Source organism: Jaculus jaculus, chromosome 12 (assembly GCF_020740685.1).
Source record: "Jaculus jaculus isolate mJacJac1 chromosome 12, mJacJac1.mat.Y.cur, whole genome shotgun sequence".
NCBI classification, from domain to species: Eukaryota; Metazoa; Chordata; class Mammalia; order Rodentia; family Dipodidae; genus Jaculus; species Jaculus jaculus.
This window is the reverse complement of record NC_059113.1, coordinates 65,915,522-65,937,651: the sequence shown is the minus strand read 5'-3', so window position 1 is coordinate 65,937,651 and position 22,130 is coordinate 65,915,522. Positions and strand designations below refer to the sequence as shown.

The 22,130-nt window shown below is 40.7% G+C and overlaps 1 protein-coding gene and 1 pseudogene across 10 annotated transcripts in view; one reads left to right on the top strand and one right to left on the bottom strand.

The window, feature by feature from the left end:
• Nucleotides 1-22,130, top strand: part of Agtpbp1 (ATP/GTP binding carboxypeptidase 1) — a 241,355-nt gene that overhangs the window by 88,755 nt on the left and 130,470 nt on the right. For 8 of the 10 annotated variants that reach the window (XM_045131075.1, XM_045131073.1, XM_045131074.1 and 5 more), the window contains one exon: nt 1,417-1,437. The exons of the other annotated variants lie outside the window; for them this stretch is intronic. In XM_045131075.1, coding sequence (XP_044987010.1) covers nt 1,417-1,437 — 21 coding nt within the window. The remainder of the gene's footprint in view (nt 1-1,416; nt 1,438-22,130) is intronic. 10 annotated transcript variants of the gene reach the window in all.
• LOC101605356 lies at nt 13,943-15,157 on the bottom strand (annotated as a pseudogene).

The window sequence follows — 22,130 nt, the reverse complement described above, 5'->3', positions numbered from 1 at the left end:
CAATCTTAGCCTCTGTGTTGGTAGAAACTGATAGACAGTATATTCCAAAATGGTTTCACCTGATTACCTGATAGTCACAAGGATGTTAAGTCAGACATAGAGGTAGATAATACATGACTAGTGAGGGGCTAAAGATAGCTCAAGGTAAACTGGCTCTGAATCTACATTCCATTCCATTTTTCCACAATCACAGAAGTCCTATCAGTCCATTCATTCTTGTTCAAAGTAGATGTGATGCTTTCTGGGAACCCAAATAGTCATTTCTTCAAGCCATCTCAACCTGTCCAATGCTGTGTTCCCTTCAGCTGGGACCTTTGCTATTTAAAACTAAACCCATAGCTGGGCGTGGTTGTGCAGGTCTTTAATCCCAGCACTTGGGAGGCAGAGGTAAAATACAAATCTTACAACTTGCCTCACTCTGTGTCTGGACTGTAACTTGTTTTAGTTATTAAATAAAAGGTGAAGGGCCAGGTGTGGTGGTGCATGCCTTTAATCCCAGCATGGGAGGCAGAGGCAGGAGGATCACTGTGAATTTGAGGTCACCCTGAGAATACATAGTGAATTCCAGGTCAGCCTGGACTACAGTGAGACCCTACCTCAAAAAACAAACTGTTGGCCACGGTGTCCCTGATACCCACAAAATGTTACAGGCCAGTGCCAAGGTCCTTGGATTCCCACCAGGAATAGATGGTAAGATACTATTGCTGAAGACTCCACATACTTGGGCTGCAAGGTCACTGAGAAATCCTGCTGAAAACCTCCTCCATGTAGATCAGCTGACAGAAAGCTGGAAAAAGCCACACTGCATACAGTTCAATGGGAGAGAGAGAAATCACCAGTGAGGACACTCAACAGTGGACACTGCAAGCCTTATATTTGGCCAACCAGGCCAAATGAGCCAATGGGTGCAATAGTGGCATGTCTGTTATGGGGGAAACCGGCTGCCCTCTAACTGGACTGGAGGCCCACTCCATGGGAGGGAATACATCCCTGATACTGAAAACTTACAACAGGGTTAGTCATGAGCCCTAGGAGTGTAATGTCTGCTGGTTTCTGGCTAAATACATATACTGAAAACAAATAAAAACATGAAGAGCAACACTAAAACAGACTACTAACAAGCCTGCATGACTCAGGGAACATTCAGAAAGATGAGCAGAAAGATTGCAGAGCCAAAGAATGGGTGGGAATATCCTGAGGCATGGTCCCCCAACTACCTCATTGGGACTGACTGAGGCCTTCATAACCTCATAGTGAATCCCATAACCCCACTGAGGAGGGCCCCAGGGAACAGGACAGAGGGAATAACAAAATTACATAATAAATTTAAAATTACATAATAAAATTTAAAAAATGAAGGGAAAGTAACCCTTATGAATGCTCTAATGAATCTATTACCATTTGTTCCTCTTTCAGAGAATCTCCACCGGACTTTTGGTAAGTAGTCATAGCCCAGCCCTTCCAGGTCAATTTAGTATTCACTTGAATTCCCTTATTTTTCTTTTCATGTAGTACTGGTAGGATGATAGCAAGCCCTAATATACTACATGTGTTAATGTTTTCTTTTCTTAGCTAACATATAAAGTCTGAACTGTTTACACTTAGGTTTCTGACTCAAATATATACTTTTTTGCCTTCCTTTCATATCAACCAAGTTTCCACTTTTCTGGACACTAAATGGCTGTTCTCTAATTCATTGTAATTCAGGTACTAACACATGAAGTCAGCACAAATTCAGCATATTTAGTGTTTGGTCTCATAAGACTATGCCCACTTTAGATACTATTATTGTACCTGGGCTACCTCTATTTCTGACTGATTGGCTATAAAATTGATGGGGAGTTCCAGCAACTCTCTTGGGGTATTGGTAATTTTCAAGAACATCTGAAAAAGTCAGGAACACTCTATTTACATTTACTGGTCCATTTAAAAATAATATAACTCAGACATAGTAAAGGGAAGAGTGGCATAGGATCAGTTACTGAGGAAGGGATGTTAATTCATGCTCTTTAGGGACACCATCCTGCTATTACTTTGATATGCTTGCTAACCCAAATGCTCTCTGAGTTCCTTCAATTAGAGTTTTTATGGAAGTCTCATTACACAGGTATAATTGATTGTTATGATTAATTCAATTTCCAGTTCCTCCTTCCTTCTCATAGGGTGGGGAGTGGGACTATAGTTCCACCACTCTTTCTAATCATGACACCAGCCTACCTCCTTCAATTGCTTACAGTCTTGTGAAGAATTGTCTAAGTAAACAGAAGACATCCTTGTCACCTATGCAATTTCAAGGAATTTAGAAACCCTTATGTTGTGAACCAGAGACAAAAAGAAAGAATATGTTTTAACACAACAGGAATATTCTTCCCCCCTTCATTTTATCATTAGCATCCATTAGATTGCATGAGCCATAAGGGTGCCTTTGATTTAGGATAGATGGAGCTGGCCTTGAGAATTCTTCTTTTGAACATTAACTACCTAAACATAGAGAAGCAATATCTATGGGGATTTTAAGAAAAATAGTTCTGATTAAGGAACTGTTCTGAACCTTTATTAGTTGCCATGATATTTAAGGATGACAGATTCTTAGATATGTAAGGTTATAGAAATATATTAGCTGGGTATCCTTCCTGAATTGATTGTGCAGAATATTACTGGAGCCAGTCAAGTGATACACTAAAGATAACATGAATGCAGCAGAAGGCAGGGCTGGGTAGATTGTTCAGTGAGTAATGTGGTTGTTATGCAACCATGACAACCCGGGTTCCGGTCCCTTGTACCCACATAAAATTCTGGACATGGTGATGTGCATCTGTAATCCCTGTGCTGGGGATGCATAGGCGGGTAGATCTCTGGGGCTTGATGGCCAACTTTTCTACTTGAATTAGTGAGCTTGAGGTTCAGTGATTGACCCCGTATTAAAGAAAGGGGGAACATTACCCAGAAAGACACCTGACTCTGGTTTACACACACACACACGTGTGCAAGCACAAATGTGTACGTGTACACACGTACCCACACACATACACACATGCACACCACATAAAAAAGATACAGAAGACTCAGAAGTATAATTATATCAAATGATTTTATTGTTCCTCTAAGTCTTAAGCAAGTAGAGAATATTAAATCAATGTGAGCTGATGTTAAAGACTTCTCCTTATAGTACATTTGATTGTATGATTGAAATGGGCAATATTTTAGGGAAATACGAATAATTAAAACTCATTTGAATAGTCAAAATCCTGAATTTAAGTATACAAATCAACTTTCATTACTGATAACATGAATTGTTGATGACTTCATAGAATAGTTCTCTCAACTTTCAAGAGATTTTCCTATGCTTTATTTTCCAAAGCATAAAAACTACCCAGAAAGGTTTAGAAGCTAGCATGATGCTAAAAGCAAAACCTGGTAAGAATAACCTGAAACAATTTCACTTATCAAAAGAAATACAAAAATACCTAAATTTTAGCAAATTAAATTGGGCAATTTCTAATGTATAGGACACCCGAAAGTAAGGATTATTATTTATTTAGTTAGTTAGTTTTCTATTCTGCAAGTACAAGCAGTTTGGTACCATTATTAGGCTCATCTGTGACCTACCCCCTCCCCATTGGCCCCTCCTTGTTGAGGTATATGGGTTGTGCATTATGGAGTTAGCCCACAGTTATTGGTACAATAAATGTCTCTGTATATCATGACCCAACATGTGGCTCTGACATTCTCTCTGCCCCCTCTTCCGCAAAATTTCCCTGAGCCATGTTGGGTTCATTTTTGGTCTGCTTCAGTGATGAGGTATTGGGGGCCTCTGGGGCTCTGGCTCTCTGATTTGGTAGGCGTTGATTTTTCTCTGTGTTGGTCTCCTTCCCCCTTGTGCTGGTATCCGGTTTATCAGGAAAACAGCACCCTTGCTTGTTTTGCTAATTTTCCTTAGTTTTAGCCGGGGCCCTTTTGAGGTATGATGGGGTGGCTCTCTCCTTAGGATCTGCATCTATCTGAAAAAGAGAAGCAGATTCTCCAATGTAGAGTAAGTTAGCACCAGGACAAATGAGATAGTCCTTACTTTTTTTTATAGAGAGTTTAATAGGTGTAGGCCCTCTTGTAGCCCATGATTGATGGTAGCTTGATATTGGAGAGTGGGCTTATGTTTGGATATGGTTCTGACTTGGTTCCTGGCTCCAGCTAAGGGTCTCATACCACTGAGGGGATCAGTTAGCCGAATCAAGAGCAGTTGGTTTCCCACCATAGCTGTGTGCCACTATTGCACTTGTGTGGGCATGGTAAGGATTATTTTTAAGAAAGTAAGTTCACTGCAATATTGAGACTTCAATGAAATTTGTTATAAGATCAGTGGAAGAAAACAAAAGTAAATAACGTGAAGATATTTCATAAAAATCATATCAGTTCCACATAAAATTTATTAAGGAACTTGGCAATATTTTAGAACAATCTATTATATAGATAAATCAGTAGCCAATGTCAGACATACTAATGAAATGTTAGAAGATTCCTCTTTCAACCATTTTTAAATTTTTATGACTTGATTATAAAAAATATCCCATGGTAATACCCCCCCACTTTCCCTTTTGAAATTTCATTCTCTATCATATCCCCTCCCCATCTCAATCAGTCTCTCTTTTATTTTATTTTTATTTATTTATTTATTTTTTGGTTTTTCGAGTTAGGGTCTCACTCTGGCTCAGGCTGACCTGGAATTCACTATGTAGTCTCAGGGTGGCCTCGAACTCTCGGCGATCCTCCTACCTCTGCCTCCCGAGTGCTGGGATTAAAGGCGTGCGCCACCACGCCCGGCTTCTCTCTTTTATTTTGATGTCCTGATCTTTTCTTTTTCTTATGATGGGCTTGTGTAGGTAGTGTCAGGCACTGTGAGGTCATGGATATCCAGCCCATTTTATGTCTGGAGGGAGCATATTGTAAGGAGTCCTACCCTTCCTTTGGCTCTTACATTCTTTTTTTTCCCCTCTTTTTATTTTTTGTTTATATATTTTTTGTTTTTTTTTTTTTTTTTTTTTTTGGTTTTTCGAGGTAGGGTCTCACTCTAGCCCAGGCTGACCTGGAATTCACTATGGAGTCTCAGGGTGGCCTTGAACTCACAGCGATCCTCCTACCTCTGCCTCCCAAGTGCTGGGATTAAAGGCGTGCGCCACCACGCCCGGCCTGTTTATATATTTTTTATTAATTAGTTGTGTACTCAGTGAATACAATCAATTTGCTACCATTATTAGGCTCATCCATTACTTACCCCCTCCCTTTGTCCCCTCCTTGTTGAAGTATATGGGTCATGCATTCTGGAATTAGCCTACAGTTATGGGTAGGATAAATGTCTGCATATCATGACCCAACGTGTGGCTCTGACATTCTTTCCACCCCCTCTTCTACAAAATTTCCCTGAGCCATGTTGCACTTGTGTCAGCATCACAACAGGTTATTTGCTGCCAAGTAGGTCAGACCATGAGTTGCTTGGGCAGATATTGGTCATTTTCACCCAGTCGCCCATGTAGCACCTTCTGGCACTAGATGAACTGACTGTCTGGGGACTGACTCTCTTCTAGCTTCCAGCCATGCCATTCCATTTTACATGTCAACCCCATAAGGTGTCTTCAGCAGTAGGGTCTTACCATTAACCTTTGATGGGTCATCAAGTACTCTGACAGAAATCTGTCTCTTTTAGGAAACCTTATAGGTCTCTCTGATCAAAAGCTCATTGTGGATGATTACCACATGCTGCTACTGGGAGGTACAGGTCAGTGCCCACTAAGAAAAGGAAGAAAAAGATAACTAATGTAAAAGAGTTAGAGAGGAGAGGTGGGGGGAGAAGCTGTAGAGGATTAAGGTCAGTCTTTTTTTTTTTTCTCAATTTTATTAAACAATTTCCATGATTATAAAAAATATCCCATGGTAATACCCTCCCTCCGCCCCCTTTCCCCTTTGAAATTCCATTCTCTATCACATCCACTCCCCATCTCATTAAGTCTCTCCTCTATTTGGATGCCATGATCATTCCCTCCTCTTATGATGGTCTTGTGTAGGTAGTGTCAGGCACTATGAGTTCATGGATATTGAGGCCAATTTTTTGTCTTGAGGGAACACATTGTAAGTATTCCAACCCTTCCTTTGGCTCTTACATTCTTTCCGCCACCTCTTCCGCATTAGACCCTGAGCCTTGGAAGGTGTGATCGAGATGTTACTCGGTACTCTAGTTACTTCTTTCCAGCACTATGATATCTTCTGAGTCGTCCCAAGGTTACTGCCATCTGAAAAGAGAAGATTTTCAATCCAAAGTGAGAGTAGTATTAATATAAGGGTATGGATATTAAGAGAAGTGCTTACTGGGCAGTTTGATAAGCATAGAATATACATTTATGCAGACATCAGCAGATGTTACAACTCTAGGGCTCATGACTACCCCTGTTTTAAGTTTTCAGTATCAGGGATGTATTCCCTCCCTTGGAGTGGGCCTCCAGTCCAACTGGAGGGCAGTTGGTTTCCACCATGACAGAAGTGCCACTATTGCACCCGTTAGCCCATTTGGCCTGGTTGGCCATATAAGGCTTGCAGTGTCCACTGTTGAGTATCTTCCCTGGTGGTGTATCTTTCTCCCATTGAACTGCATGTAGAATGGCTTCTTCTAGCTTTCTGTCAGCTGGTCTACATGGAGGAGGTTATCAGCTCAGTTCCAGCAGGATTTCTCAGTGGCCTTGCAACCCAAGTATGTGGAGTATTGAGCAATAGGGTCTTACCATCTATTCCTGGTGGGAAGCCAAGGGTCTCAGCAATGGCCTATAATGTTTTTGGGGCATCAGGGACCTCCTTGGCCAACAACTCACTGGAAGGTATCCCATCCCTGGCACTGAAAATTTTCTAACAATGATCTATGGCTCCTGAGTGTTCCATTGTCCAAAACTGAAGGATTCCACTTGATTTGTTTATATCCTCTTAGATTTTGATTAGCCCTCTCTCTACCTTTTCTTTAATCAATCTCCACCCCTGACATCACTTTGGGCTTTTTCACCCCTGCATTTTAAATATTCTAGTCAAGTTTGTCAGAGGTCCTCAATAAAATTAATGGTTCTAATTAATGAGTCTAAGATTTGACTCAGTTACGCAAACCCGTGAGGAATGAAACAACCTCTGGTGAAGACCTAAAGGAAGCCATCTTAGGCCACTCAGTCATCTTGACATTCTCAAGGAGCTATAAGAGATTAAAGACTAACACAGAGCATTAATTATAAGAATGAAGATATGGTCCCAATAAGGCATCTCATGTTTGCTCTCACTTTGAGGTCAAGATGTCCTGATATTTGGTATCTGATTCATACCTGGTGCTAACTGCAAAATTCTGATTTTATAATCATGCTTGCTTGCTCTTGCTAGAGATAATTGTGTGTGGAGGGGGGTGGCTGGGAGTTTTTCAGATCATTGTAAAGGAATGTGGGCTTTGCCTTTAAAAAGTCACTGTAAGAGAATGATGGGGCTGTTCTCTTCCTTGCTGTGAGGCGGCAAACTCTGGCTGGCTTAATAAAGACTCTCCTTTTAAATATTTATTTATTTAACAGAGAAAGAGGGAGAGAGAGAGAGAATGGGCATGCCAGGGCCTCCAGCCACTGCAAACAAACTCCAGACACACGTGCCCCCTTGTGCATCTGGTTAACGTGGGTCCTGGGGAATTGAAACTGGGTCCTTTGGCTTTGCAGGCAGATGTCTTAGCCACTCTGCTAGCCTTCCAGCCCTCCTTTTAAATTTTTATCCGGGTGGTCTTTTGTTCATTTCTGGTCTGGGATTCACTACAATATAAGCAGAAAATACATAAATAATGGAGCTGAACCACATCATAGATCTACTGGACTTAACAGACATCTACAGAACATCCCACCCAAACTCTAAAGAATATGCATTCTTCTCAGCATTCTATGGAACTTTCTCTAAAATATTAGGACATAGAGCAAGTATCCACATATTTAGAAAAATTGACATGACTGCCTGTATTATATCTGACCACAATGAAATAAAGCTACCAATCAACAAGAGAGACAACAGAAAATATACCAACTCCTTCAGACTGAGCAATACACTACTGAACAATGAATTGGTCATTGAAGAAATCAAAAAGGAAATTAAAAAATTCCTAGAACTTAATAACAATGTAAACACAACACATCAAATTTATGGCACACAATAATAGCAGTACTAAGAGGGAAGTTTATACATTTAAATTATGACATTACAAAAAGAGAGAAATCTAAAATAAATAACTTAGTGATCTAGCTGATGTCTTTGAAATAAACAATTAGAAACACCAGACAGAAAACAATAATATCAGGGAATTTAAAATGGAGAAAACAATTTTAAGAATTGATGCAACAAACAGCTGATTCATCAAAAAAAAAAAAAAAAACAAAAAACCAAACAAACATGATGGGCAAATTAATCAAAACCAAGATAGAGAAGTCTCTTATCAACATTAAGATTAGGAATGAAGCAAAAAAATGAAAAGGGCTTCCAGTTAAGATGGCGGCACAGGAATCACACCAAAGCAGCCTAGGGGAGAAAAAGCCAAAAAATACCCTGAAAAATACACACTTTTACAATAAAGTGAAGTGTATGAGGAATTAAAACTGCAGCAGAGCAGTAGGAGAGATCCAGAGCCCACACAGGCAGCCCTAAGAGGCTCCAGCAGCCGCGGCTCTGGATCCAATGCCATCAGTGGCTCCGGCAGTGGCAGCAGAAGCAGTGGCTCTGGTTGCGGTTCTGGCATTGGCAGCACCAGTTCTGGAGGTAGCAGCAGCAGCTTCAGCAACAGCGGTGGCTACAGCAGCATTGGATCCAGGAGTGATAGCTTTCAGCAGCAGCAGTGGGGTCTCCAGCAGCGGCTGCTCCTATAGCGGCGGTGCCAGGTCTGTGGGGCCATAGCTGCCAGGCTCAGTTTGCCCCACAGGAAAAGCCAGTGCCCAGCTCTAGAAAACACAACAGCGGTCCAGTGATCCAGATAGCCTACTTGAACCCACAGGGCACCAAAGGGGGATGCATAACTGAGACAAAAAGCATCCAAAAAGGGAACTGGGATTGTACCAGGGAAGGGTCTCACTGGGTCACTTGGAACCCTCAGCAGACCAGAAATCTTAACCTCTTTGTTGATAGAGAATCTGGTGGTTATAGTACCTACTCTTGCATAAATACTTGCTGCTGTTTTTCATTGAGTGTGTACATTGTTTAGTTATATTTTAGTATCTATCTGTATTTTGTTCCACTCAGCCTACTTGAATACTCCCATAACAGGTAAACCCAACCCCTAGGAACACCTTTGTAGATACTCTGAGTGTCTTAAGAACCACCCCTAACACCTTAAGCTCCTACTCTGAAGATATATAACATCAGATCAATTGATACAGCTAAGAATACCCAACTAATTAGAAAATTGAAGCATTAACTTAGTCCAATATGCAAAAATATATACATTATAACACAAGAAACACTAAAAAGCAAGGCTATAAATCCACCAAAAGTATTAATGCATCAGAAATGACCTCCAGTGAGAACAAATTAGAGGAAATGCCTGAGAAAGATTTCAGAAGAATGATTGTAAATATGTTCAAAGAGGTCAAAGAACAAATCAAAAGAATCAAAGAGAAAATCAAAGGAATCAAAGAAGACACAGGACACCAATTTAATGAAATAATGAAGTCAATAGAAGACATAAATAAGGAAATGGAAATAATAAAGAAAGACCAGTCAGAATTACTAGCAATGAAGAACACAGTTAATGAAATAAAAAAACTCTGTAGAAAATCTCACCAGTAGAATGGATAAAGGAGAGGAGAGATTGTCTAAGCTAGGAGGCAAGGTGGCAGATCTAATACAGCCCAAAAAAGAGAAAGACAAACTAATAGAAAAGTATGAATGGGTATTTCAAGATATTTGGGACACTATGAAAAGATCCAATATAAGAATTCAGGGCATAGTAGAAGGAAAAGAATTTCACTCCAAAGGGATAGTAGGTGTCTTCAACAAAATCATAGAAGAAAACATCCTCCAAATTGGGAAAGAGGTACCAATGCAGATACAGGAATCCTTTAGAACCCCAGCCAGACAAAACATGGAAAGAACCTCTCTTTGCCATAGTAAAATCAAACTACCAAACATACAAACCAAAGAAAAAATATTGAAAGCAGTCAGGAGAAAAAATCAAGTTACCTACAAAGGCAAGCCTATCAGGATTACAGCAGATTATTCAACACAAACTTTAAAAGCCAGAAGGGCTTGGAGTGATGTATTCCAAGTTCTGAAAGATAGCAGCTGGCAACCAAGGTTAATTTATCCTGTGAAGCTATCCATTCAAATAGATGGAGAAATAAGGATATTCCATGACAAAAGCAGGCTAAAGGACAATTTGAAGACAAAACCAGCTCTATAGAAAATACTTGAAAGAATCCTCCATGCTGAAGAAAAAGAAAAGCACACATATACGGAAGTGGGAAAAAACAAACAATACTCAAGTACTAGTTAACACATGTGAGCAATGGTAAAACCGGAAGAACTACAAAAAAATGGCATTAATGAATACACACCTTTATTTATTTATTTATTTATTTATTTTATTTGTTTGAAAGTGACAGAGAAAGAGGCACAGAGAGAGAGAGAGAGAGAGAGAGAGAGAGAGAGAGAGAGAGAGAGAGAGAGAGAATGGGCACGCCAGGGCCTCCAGCCACTGCAAATGAACTCCAGAAGCGTGCGCCCCCTTGTGCATCGGGCTAATGTGGGTCCTGGGGAATCGAGTCCTTAGGCTTCACAGGCAAGCGCTTAACCGCTAAGCCATCTCTCCAGCCCAACATACCTTTCAATAATATCACTTAATATCAACGGCCTCAATGCCCCAACCAAAAGACATAGGTTTGCATACTGGATTAAAAAGCAGGATCCTTTTTGTTGCCTCCAAGAAACCCACCTTTCTACAAAGGTCATCATATCCTCTCCAGTGTTGTATGGCTCAGGTGTTCCCTCTAAGGGCCTGGTGAAGGTTCAGCCATTTGGTTTGCCTTTTAGGTTGTAGAATTTTATGGTACCATTGCCATTTTGGTCTAGATTTGTGTTTTCTATACCCTCCGTTACCCTCCCCTACCTCCCCACCCATCCTATTGTCTAGTTCATGAGATGCTTACTGGCTATGGCATCTTGGGTAGATTCATGCTAGGTGCTATAGATGAGTGAGACTATGTGGCGATTTTTTTTTTTCTTTTCTGTGATTGGGTAAGTTCACTGAGAATGCTGTGTCCCAGGTTCAACCATTTTTCCTCAAATTTCATTGTGTCATTTTTTCTTACTGCTGTATAGAATACCATTGTGCAGATATACCACATCTTAGTTATCTATTCTTCTAGTGATGGACATCTGAGTTGATTCTAGCTCTTAGCTATTACTAATTGAGCCACTACAAACATGTTTGAGCAAACCTCTCTGGCCTGTGGTTTGAAGGTCTTAGGGTAGATGCCCAGTAAGGGAATAAATGGGTCTGTTGGTATCTCTATAGCTAGCTTTTTTATGAGTCTTCATATTGCTTTCCAAAGTGGTTGTGCCATCTTACATTCCTATCAACAGTTGATGAGTCTTCCTGCTTTTCCACATTCTCGCCAGCATTTATTTTCAGTTGATTTTTTGATGTTTGTTATCCTTACTGGGGTAAGGTAGAATCTTATTGTTGTTTTAAGTTGCATTTCCCTGATGATTAGGGATGATGAACATTTTCTTAAGTGTGTGTGTGTGTGCCATTGGTATTTCTTTCTCTGAACTGCCTGTTGAGCTTTTTGCCCCATTTTGTGAGTGGGGTGTTTGACTTTTTACTGTTTAGATTTTTTTTTTTTTTTTTTTTTTGGTTTTTCGAGGTAGGGTCTCACTCTGGTCCAGGCTGACCTGGAATTAACTCTGTCATCTCAGGGTGGCCTTGAACTCATGGCAATCCTCCTACCTCTGCCTCCCGAGTGCTGGTATTAAAGGCGTGCGCCACCACGCCCGGCCTAGATTTTTGAGTTCTTTATAGATCCTAGAGATTAGGCCTCTGTCAGTTGGATAACCAGCAAATATTTTCTCCCATTCTGTGGGTAATCTGTTGGCTTTGCTTATTGTATGCTTGTCTGTAAAGAAACTCTTCAGCTTCATGTGATCCCATTTGTTGAGTGACTGTTTAAGATCGTGAGCTAATGGGGTTTTGTTCAGGAAGTCTTTTTCCATTTCTATATCATGGAAAGTACTTCCTATATTTTCTTCCAGTAGTAGTCGAATTTCTGGTCTTATATTGAGGTCTTTGATCCATTTGGACTCGAGTGTAGTGTATGGCGAAATGTATGGATCAAGTTTCCATTTTCTGCATATGGTTATCCAGTTTGTCCAGCACTATTTGTTGAAGATGGTGTCTTTTTTCCAGCCTATATTGTTAGGGTCTTTGTCAAATATCAAGTAGCTATAGTTGCTTGACCCAAAATCCGGGTCCTTAAGTCTATTCCATGGGTCTGTGCTCCTGTTTTCATGCCAGTACCATGCTGTTTTTATTACTGTGGCTTTGTAATATAACTTTAGATCAGATATGGTGATGCCTCCAGAGGTATTCCTTTTGCTGAGGATATGTTTGGATATGCAAGGCCTTCTGCCTTTCCATATGAAATTTGAGATCATTTTTTCTATCTCTGTGAAGAACACTGTTGGGATTTTAATTGGAATTGCATTAAATTTGTGTATTGCCTTTGGTAGAATTGCCATCTTCACATTGTTAATTCTGCCTATCCAGGAGCATGAGAGGTCTTTCCATTTTCTCAAGTCCTCCTCAATTTTTTTTGGAGTATTTTTATGTTTTCATTTTGCAGATCTTTCACTTCCTTGGTTAATGTTACTCCAAGGTATTTTATTTTTTTCATTGCTATTGAAAATGGGACCATGTCCCTTATTTCTTTCTCTGTATCTTTGTCATTTGCATATAGAGGGGCTACTGATTTTTGCGCATTGATTTTGTATCCTGCTACTTTGCTATAGGAGTTTATCACCTTCAGGAGTTTTGGGATGGAGTCTCTCAGGTCTCTTCCTTATATAATCATGTCATCAGCGAATAGAGCTAACTTAATTTCTTCCTTTCCAAATTGTATCCCTTTTATTTCCTTCTCCTGTCTTATTGCTTGAGTTAGGCCTTCTAGTACTATATTGAAGAGCAGAGGTGAGAGTGGACAATCTTGTCTTGTTCCTGATCTTAATGGGAATTCTTCCAGTCTCTCTTCATTAAGTATTATTTGGGCCTTCGGAGCTTTGTATATTGCCTTTATTATGTTAAGATATGAACCAACCATGCCAATTCTCTCCAATGTTTTGATCATGAAGTGATTTTGTATCTTGTCAAAGGCGTTTTCTGCATCTATGGAAATGATCATGTGGTTTTTGTGTTTAACCTTGTTTATGTGGTGTATTAGATTGACAGATTTCTGTATGTTGAACCACCCATGTGTTCCTGGGATGAATCCCACTTGGTCAAGGTGGATAATGCTTTTGATGTGTTGTTGTATTCAGTTTGCGAGGATTTTGTTCAGGATCTTTGCATCTAAGTCCATCAGCGAAATAGGCTGGTGGTTTTCTTTTCTTGTGATATCTCTGCCTGGTTTTGGTAGTAGGGTGATACTAGCTTCATAAAAGGAGGTGAGTAGCTTTCCCTGTTTTCCAATTGTGTGGCATAGTTTGAGGAAGATTGGTTTGAGTTCTTCCATGAAGGTTTGATAAAATTCAGCTGAAAAGCCATCTGGTCTGGGATTCTTCTTTTTGTGGAGGATTATTAGTTTTTCAATCTCCATGAGTGTGATAGGTTCATTTAGTAGATTAATCTGCTCTGAGTTTAGCTTTGGTAGATGGTATACGTCCATGAATTTATACATCTCCTCCACATTATCTAGTTTTGTGGAGCAGAGTCCTGATGATACAACAGTTCTTTCCGATCTTTAGATTTTAGTGCAGTCACATGAGTAAGCTTTAACAACTGGAGTCAAATGTCAGTTTTTTTTTACTGGGATTTCAAATAATTCAACTGGATCAGCATAAAATTTCTTTTTCATTGTCAAACAACAGATAAAGTCATGATATACCACAGGTACAAAGTCCTTTGATAGAGGAACATCAAATTCTACAAATGCTGCACCATGACTAGCAGCATTTCTTAAAGAAGCAATGGTATTTTCTTGTACTTTAGCCAGCTGGCCAGCTGTTGTTGAGTTCCCCGCACCTCGATGTCCAACATCCAATGGTGTCCTTGGCTTCCAGTACTTGGAAAACGAAGACTTCATAGAACAACTATATCCTGGTAATGACTTAATGATGATAAAGTCAACTCTTACTTTGCCTATGGTTTTCCTGGAAATTCTGCTCATGATGGGAAGAGTGAGGATGCCCGTGCTCTTCCCACTCTCAGCAATGGTAGATGACAATAGGCATGCTGTACCCACATGTCCAGGAAGGGCATCACCCTGAACTACATGCTCACCAAGATCTTCCTCAAAAAAGTCAAAGATTAATTCCAGGTTATCTGGTTCCATTGTCTGTATGCTGTATTCCGTCCAACGGTCAGGCTGTAAGCCATACCCACATTCTGGCTGTGAATGCCTGCATTTGAACTCATTGTCACTTATTAAGGATATCTCCAGGCTATTGGACATTTTATGAAGAATAGTGGGAGACACCCTATCATCGTCATCTTCCTCCAGACCCTCTAGTGTAAGCTTTACCCTAAATCTAGATTTCTTAAATTTTTTCTTGGTAATTGAGACTGGAGGTTTTTCAGAATAATGCAAGCATAATCTTATTTCAGTCTGACATGTTAGCCATCCAGAATCCAGAGTTTCAATACCATTGTGGATTCCAAATTGTGCATTATCAATAATAATTTCACTTTCTTTGGTTCTAAAAAGCACCCTCTGAAGTAGCGGTACTGAACTGATACTCCTCTACTAAGAATAACTGCTGCTTTCCATAACATGCTTTCACCTGTCTCATTCTCTAGTTGAAGAGTCACAGAATTTTGAGGATTCCAGTTTTCCAAGGTATCACAGTTTCCACAAATTGCAAAAACCCCTCCTGCCAGTGCAGGGGGCAGGGGCCGTGCCGCGGCCATGGTCCACGCCTCGCCAGCGCACCTCCAGGCAGCCCGCAGCAGTGCCGAGCGCAGCAAGTAGGGGTTTTTGAAATAAGTCCTGATGATTCTCCCAATTTCACTTATGTCTGTTGTGATCTCTCCTTTTTCATTTTGAATTTTGTTAATTTGAGGAATCTCCTCTTTTTGCTTGATCAGATTGGCCAGGAGTTTGTCAATCTTGTTTATTTTTTCAAAGAACCAGTTCTTTGTTTTGTCAATTGTCTTAATTGTTTTCTTAGTTTCCAACTCACTAATTTCTGCTCGGATCTTAATTATTTCTTAATTATTTCGGTTTGGATTTTTCTTGCTTCTCCAGTGTCTTTAGTTGGATGGTTAGGTTATTGATTTGGGATCTTTCTGTGTTTTTTATGAAGGCATTGAGTGCTATGAATTTTACCTGAGGACTGCCTTTATTGTGACCCATAAGGTTTGGTATGATGTGTTCTCATTGTCATTCCCTTCTAGAAATTTTGCAATTTCATTTTTTATTTCATCCACTATCCATTTATTGTTTAAAAGTGTGCTGTTCAGTATCCAGGTTCCATTGGGGTTCTTGGTGGGCCTTTTGTTGTTAATTTCTAGCAATATAGCATTGTGATTTGATATCATGCACAGAATTATGTTAATCTTCCTAAATATGTGGAGGCAGGCTTTGTGACCCAGTACATTGTCTAATTTAGAGAATGTTCCATGGGCTACTGAGAAGAATGTGTAGTCTGTGGATTTGGGATGGAATGTTCTGTAGGTGTCCATTAGGTCTAAGTGATCTATGGTTTTATTGAGCTCTCTTCTCTGTTGAGTTACTATTTGGATGATCTGTCTATTACTGATAATGGTGTATTAAAGTCCCCAACTATGATGGTGTTGTCGCTTATTTCTGTTTTATTGTCAAGTAGGTTTTGTTTTATGAACTGTGGTGCCCCTGTGTTTGGTGCATACAGATTTATGATTGTAATATCCTCTTGATGAATCGTTCCCTTGATAAGTAAAAAGGAGACTTCTTTGTCTTATTATTTTTGGTTTGAAGTCTATTTTATGCAATGTTAATATAGATACACCTGCTTGTTTCATATTCCTGTTTGCTTAGAATACTGTTTCCCATCCTTTCACCCTGAGGAGGTGTCTGTCTTTAGTGGTGAGGTGGGTTTCTTGAAGACAACAAATTGAGGGGTCTAATTTTTTGATCCACTGTGTTAGACTAGTGTCTCTTGATGGGTGAATTAAGGCCATTAATATTTAGGGTAATGACTGTGAGATTTGATTTGAACCCTGCCATATTGTGATGGTATATGTGTGTTGGTATTTTCATGGACTTTGAAGTTTTTTGTGCCTACTCTGTGTTTGGTTATTGTGATGTGCTTCTGTTAGGCATTTGAGGTTGATTATTTGTTTCTTCTCTGTGGAGAATTTCCTGAAATACTCTCTGTAGGTTTGGTTTTTTGTTCATGTAATTGTAAAACTGAGTTTTGTCATGGAAGGTTTTTCTTTCATCATCTATTGTGAGGGAGACTTTTGCTGGGTGGAGTATTGGGTTGGAAGCCATTGGTTCTTAGACTTTGCAGTGTTTCATTCCAGGCTCTTTTAGCTTTCAGGGTTTCCATTGAGAAGTCTGGAGTAATTCTGATGGGGTTACCTTTAAAATGGTATGCTGTTTTTCCCTAGCTGTTTTTAGGATTTTCTCTTTGGTATCAATGTTTGGAGTGTTAATGATATATGTCTTGGAGAGTTTCTCCTTGGGACCATTCTGTTTGGAGTTCTGTTCTCTTCCTGTATCTTCATGGGCCTTTCTTTTAAGAGACTGGGGAAGTTTTCTTCGATTATTTTGTTAAATAAGTTCTCCATGCCTTTGGTCTGAATTTTTTCTCCTTCTGATATTCCAATGATCCTGATATTAGGACATTTAAGTGTATCCCACAATTCCCTCATGTTCTGTTCACAGAAACTTTTGAACTTGCTGAAATTTTTGAACTCTTGAACTGTAACTTCCATCTTGTCTTCCAGATCAGAGTTTCTATTCTCCACATGGCTGACTCTATTCCTGAGAGCTTCTAGAGTGTCTTGGACTTGTTCACTTAGGCTTGCATTTTCTACTACTTTTCTATGTATAATTTTCATTCCTCTGTCAACCTCCCTTTTCATATCATTTTATGATTTTCTTCATGCTTCTTGCAATTTATCCTTGCACTTTTTTATGTCTTCATTTAGCATCACCAGCTGATTTTTGAGGTCTTCTTTTTTTCACTCCTCCTCATATCTCTTAACTGTCTTCGAACTCTTTCCATTTTCTTATCTATTAGGTCTAGTCTATTGATGGCAGCACCCACATGATTTTTGGTCCTTCGTTACTTTTCTGAAAGTTCTACCAGTAGCTTGGTTAGGGTTGCATTGCTCATAGGTTCATTTTGGTGTTTTGATCCTAATGACTCTTTTATGTTTTGATTAGAGATGTTCATTGTAGGACTGGGTGATCTAACTGGATTTTCTTGCATTTGATTTTTCATGTTATTTCTTTTGTGCTGTGGTCTGCCCATTGCAGTGTATGGGCCTGTAGGTGGGTGGATCATTCTGGGCTCAAGCACAGTGGGAATCCGAAGCAGCCTGAGGCAGTTGTCAAGCAGCCTGGGCTTTGGCTCTCACTTGCCAAAGCCGCCTGAGGTCCTGCCTGGCCGGGGTGCCAAAGTTGCTTGAGCTCTCACATGGTAATGTGCCAAAGCTGCCTGTGCTCGTGCTAGGAGGGACACTGAGGCACCAAGCACTGAAGTAGCCCAAACTCTGGCGTGGTGGAATACTGGGACTTGGAAGCAGTCTGCTCTCCCCCACAACAGGACAATGGTGCTCGGCCGGTGCGGCAGACAGGGAGGGGATGGCACCTAATGTAGGGTAAGCAGCAGACACAGTCTGAGCTCACGTGGGAAGTTGCAATGGGCCTGGACTCATGTGTGAATGTGCAGCGGCTGGAGCAGTAAATGATCAAGTGGGTGGAGCAGGCTAAGCTTCCACACCACACGTGGGGTCTGAGGGGCAGCGCTGCTTGTTGGACAAATTGATCAAAGGAGTCTGAGCTCCATTGGGCCAGCAGGCATAGCCTGATGAAGGTCCCTTGTAGGCAGTGGTAGCAGGGTGATTGCCCCTGTGTAGTGAGGCAAGTGGAACTATGTTGACCTGGGACCCTTTTCATACGGTAAATATGAGTTTCCTAAAGCTGGGACTTTTGGTATGGTGCTACTTGGGGGAGGGGTGGGCTACCCCTCAGGTGGCTGTAGCTACCTGGACTTACATCTGGGTCTTCTATTCTGTTCCATTGATCTACATGTCTGATTTTGTGCCAGTGCCATGCTGTTTTTGTTACTATGGCTCTGTAGTATAGGTTAAAATCAGGTATGGTGATACCACCAGCCTTATTTTTGTTGCTCAGTATTATTTTAGATATTTAAGTTTTCACCATTTTTTAAATTTATTTTTTTATTGACAACTTCCATAATTGTAGACAGTGTCTCATGGTAATTCCCTCCCTGTCCCCCACCTCCCCATTTGCAACTCCACTCTCCATCAAACCCCTTTCTTCTCTCAATCAGTTTCTCTTTTATTTTGATGTCATCATCTTTTCCTCCTACTGTGATTATCTTGTGTAGGTAGTGTCAGGCACCATGAGGTCATGGATATCCAGGCCATTTTGTGTCTAGAGGAGTGCATTGTAAAGAGTCCTACCCTTCCTTTAGCTCCTGCATTCTTTATGCCACCTCTTCCACCATGGACCCTGAGCCATAGAAGGTGTGATGGAGATATTTCCGTGCTGAGCACTCTTATTAGCGCCATGCCTTGTGAGTCATTCTGAAGTCACTGCCATCTGAAAAGGGAAGCTTATCTAACCAAAAGTGAGAGTAACATTAATATATAGGTATGAGCATTACGAGAAGTGCTTACCATCCTGTTTGGTGAGCATGTATATACATTTAACCAGACCACAGCAGATGTTACACCCCTGGGCTCATGACTACCCCTGTTGTAGGTTTTCCGTATCATGGATATATTCCCTCCCATGGACCCTGTTTCCAATTCAAGAAAGCAGTTTATTTCCCCGATGACATACATGCAACTATTGCACCCATTGGCTCAGTTGGTCTGGCTGTCCAAATATAAGGCTTGCAGAGTCCATTGTTGAGTATCTTCACTGGTGATTTTTCTCTCTCCGATTGAACTGCATGCAGAATGGCTTTTTCCATCTTTCTGTCAGCTGTTCTACATGGAGGTGGTTTTCAGCTCATTTCTAGCAGGATTTCTCAGTGACCTTGACCTTGCAGCCCAAATATATAGTGTCTTCATCAATAGGGTCTTACCATCTATTCCTGGTGGGAAACCAAGAGCGTCAGCAATGACCTGTATTCGTTTGGGGGCATCAAGGGACCTCCTTCGCCAACAACTTACTGGAAGGTATCCCATCCCTGGCACTGAAATTTTTCTAGTAACAATCTATGGCTTCTGGTTGTTCCATTGTCCAAAAGAGTATGTTTCCATGTGACTTACTCATATCCTTTTACATTTGATTAGCCCTCCCTCCACCTTTTCTTTACTTAGTCTCTTCCTCTGACCTCACTTCAGCCCTTTCACCCCCCTTAATCTGTTCTTCTTACATATATACAATACCATCCTATTAAGTCCCCTCTTCCTCCCTTTCTATTCCACTTATATCCTTTTTCTAGCATACTTAACCTTTGCCACTGAATTTTATTCCAAGTCACATAGAAGTCCAGTCATTTGTAGCTGGGATCCACATATGAGAGGGAACATGTAATATTTGGCTTTCTAGGTCTAGGTTACCTCACTATATAATCCTTTCCAGACCCATCCCTCTTCCTGCAAATTTCTCCTTCTTTTTCTTTTTCCTACTCTCTTTCTCTCTCTCTCTCTCTCTCTCTCTCTCTCTCTCTCTCTTTCTTTCTTTCTATACCACTGAGTAGAACTCCACTGTATAAATGTGCCACATCTTCATTATCTGCTCATCAGTTGAGGGACATCTAGACTGGTTCCAATTCCTAGCTATTGTGAATAGAGTGGCAATAAACACTTTTAAGCAAGTATCTTTAAGGTAGTGAGATGAGTCCTTAGGATATATGCCTAGCTGGGTCATATGGTAAATCTATTTTTAGCTGTCTCAGGAATCTCCACACTGATTTCCACAATGGCTGGACCAGATTGTATTCTCACCCACAGTGTAGAAGGGTTCCTGTTTTTCCGAATCCTCTCCAGCATTTGTTTTCATGATGGTAGCCAGTCTTACAGGAGAGAGATTAAATCTCAACATAGTTTTAATCTGCATTTTCCTGATGGCCAGGGATATAGAACTTTTTTTAGATGTTCATATGCCATCTGTATTTCCGCTTGTAAGAACTCTCTATTTAGTTCCATAGCCATATTTTGTTATTTAATTTATTAGTTTACTTTTCAGTAAATACAGGCAGTTTGGTACCATTATTTAGGCTCATCTGTGATCTACCCCCTCCCATTAGACCCTCCTTGTTAATGAAAATGGGTCGTGCATTGTGGAGTTAGCCCCCAGTTATTGGTATGATAAATGTCTCTGCAAATCATGACCCAACATGTGACTCTGACATTCTTTCCGCCCCCTCTTCCGCAAAATTTCCCTGAGCCATGTTGGGTTCATTTTTGGTCTGCTTCAGTGCTGAGGTGTTGGAGGCCTCTGAGGTTCTGGCTCTCTGATTTGGTAGGAGTTGATTTTTCTCTGTGTTGATCTCCTTCCCCTTTGTGCTGGTATCCGGTTCACAGGAAAACATCACCCTTGCTTATTTCGCCAGTTGTCCTTAGTTTCGGGCCCCTTTTGAGGTATGTTGGGGCAGCTCTCTTAGGATCTGCATCTATCTGGAAAAGAGAAGCAGATTCTCCAACAGAGAGTAAGTTAGCAGCTGGAAAATTGAGATAACACTTACTTTTTTGATAGACAGTATGATAGGTGTAGGCCCTCTTATACCCCGTGATTGATGGTAGCTTGATATTGTAGAGTGGGCTTGTGTTTGGGTATGGTTCTGACTTGTTTCCCAGCTCCAGCTATGGGTCTAGTACCACTGAGGGGATCAGTTAGCCAAATCAAGAGCAATTGATTCCTCACCATGGCTGTGTACCACTATTGCACTTGTGTGGGCATCACATCCAGTTATTTGTTGCTAATTAGGTTAAACAATGAGTTGCTTGGACAGATCTTGGTCATTTCCCCCAGTCGCCTATGTAGTGCCTTCTGTCACTAGACACGCTGACTGTCTGGGGACTGACTCTCTCCTAGCTTCCAGCCATGTCATTCCATTTTACGCGTCAGCTGCGTATGGAGTCTTTAGCAATAGGGTCTTACCACTGGCCTTTGGTGGGTCATCAAGTACTCTGACAGAAGTCTGTCATTGTTTTGGGAAACCTTGTAGGTTTCTCTGATTAAAAGCTCATTGTGGATGGTAGGCCCAAGCTGGAAGTGGGGGTTACAGGTCAGTGTCCACTAAGAAATTGAGGAAAAAGGTAACTAATATCCAAGAGTTAGAGAGGAGAGAGATAGAGGGGAGAGGGGGAGAGGGAGGGAAGGAAGATGTAGGAGATTTAGGTCAGTTTATATCCTACCCTCTCCAGTGTCTTGTGGTTCAGGTGTTTCCTGTAAGGGTCTAGTGAAGGTTCAGACATTTGGTCTGTCTTTTAGGAAGTAGAATTTTATGGTACCATTGCCGTTTGGGTCCGGATTATTGTTTTCTACCCTTTGATTTCCTCTCCGCCCTCCCATCCATCTTATTGTCTAGTCCATGAGGTGCTTGCTGGGTATGTAAGGCATCTTGGGCAGATTCAGGTTAGGTGTTGCAGATGAGTGAGACTATGTGTCGATTTTTTTTCTGTGATTGGGTAAGTTCACTGAGAATGATCTGTTCCAGGTTCAACCATTTTTCCTCAAATTTCTTTATAT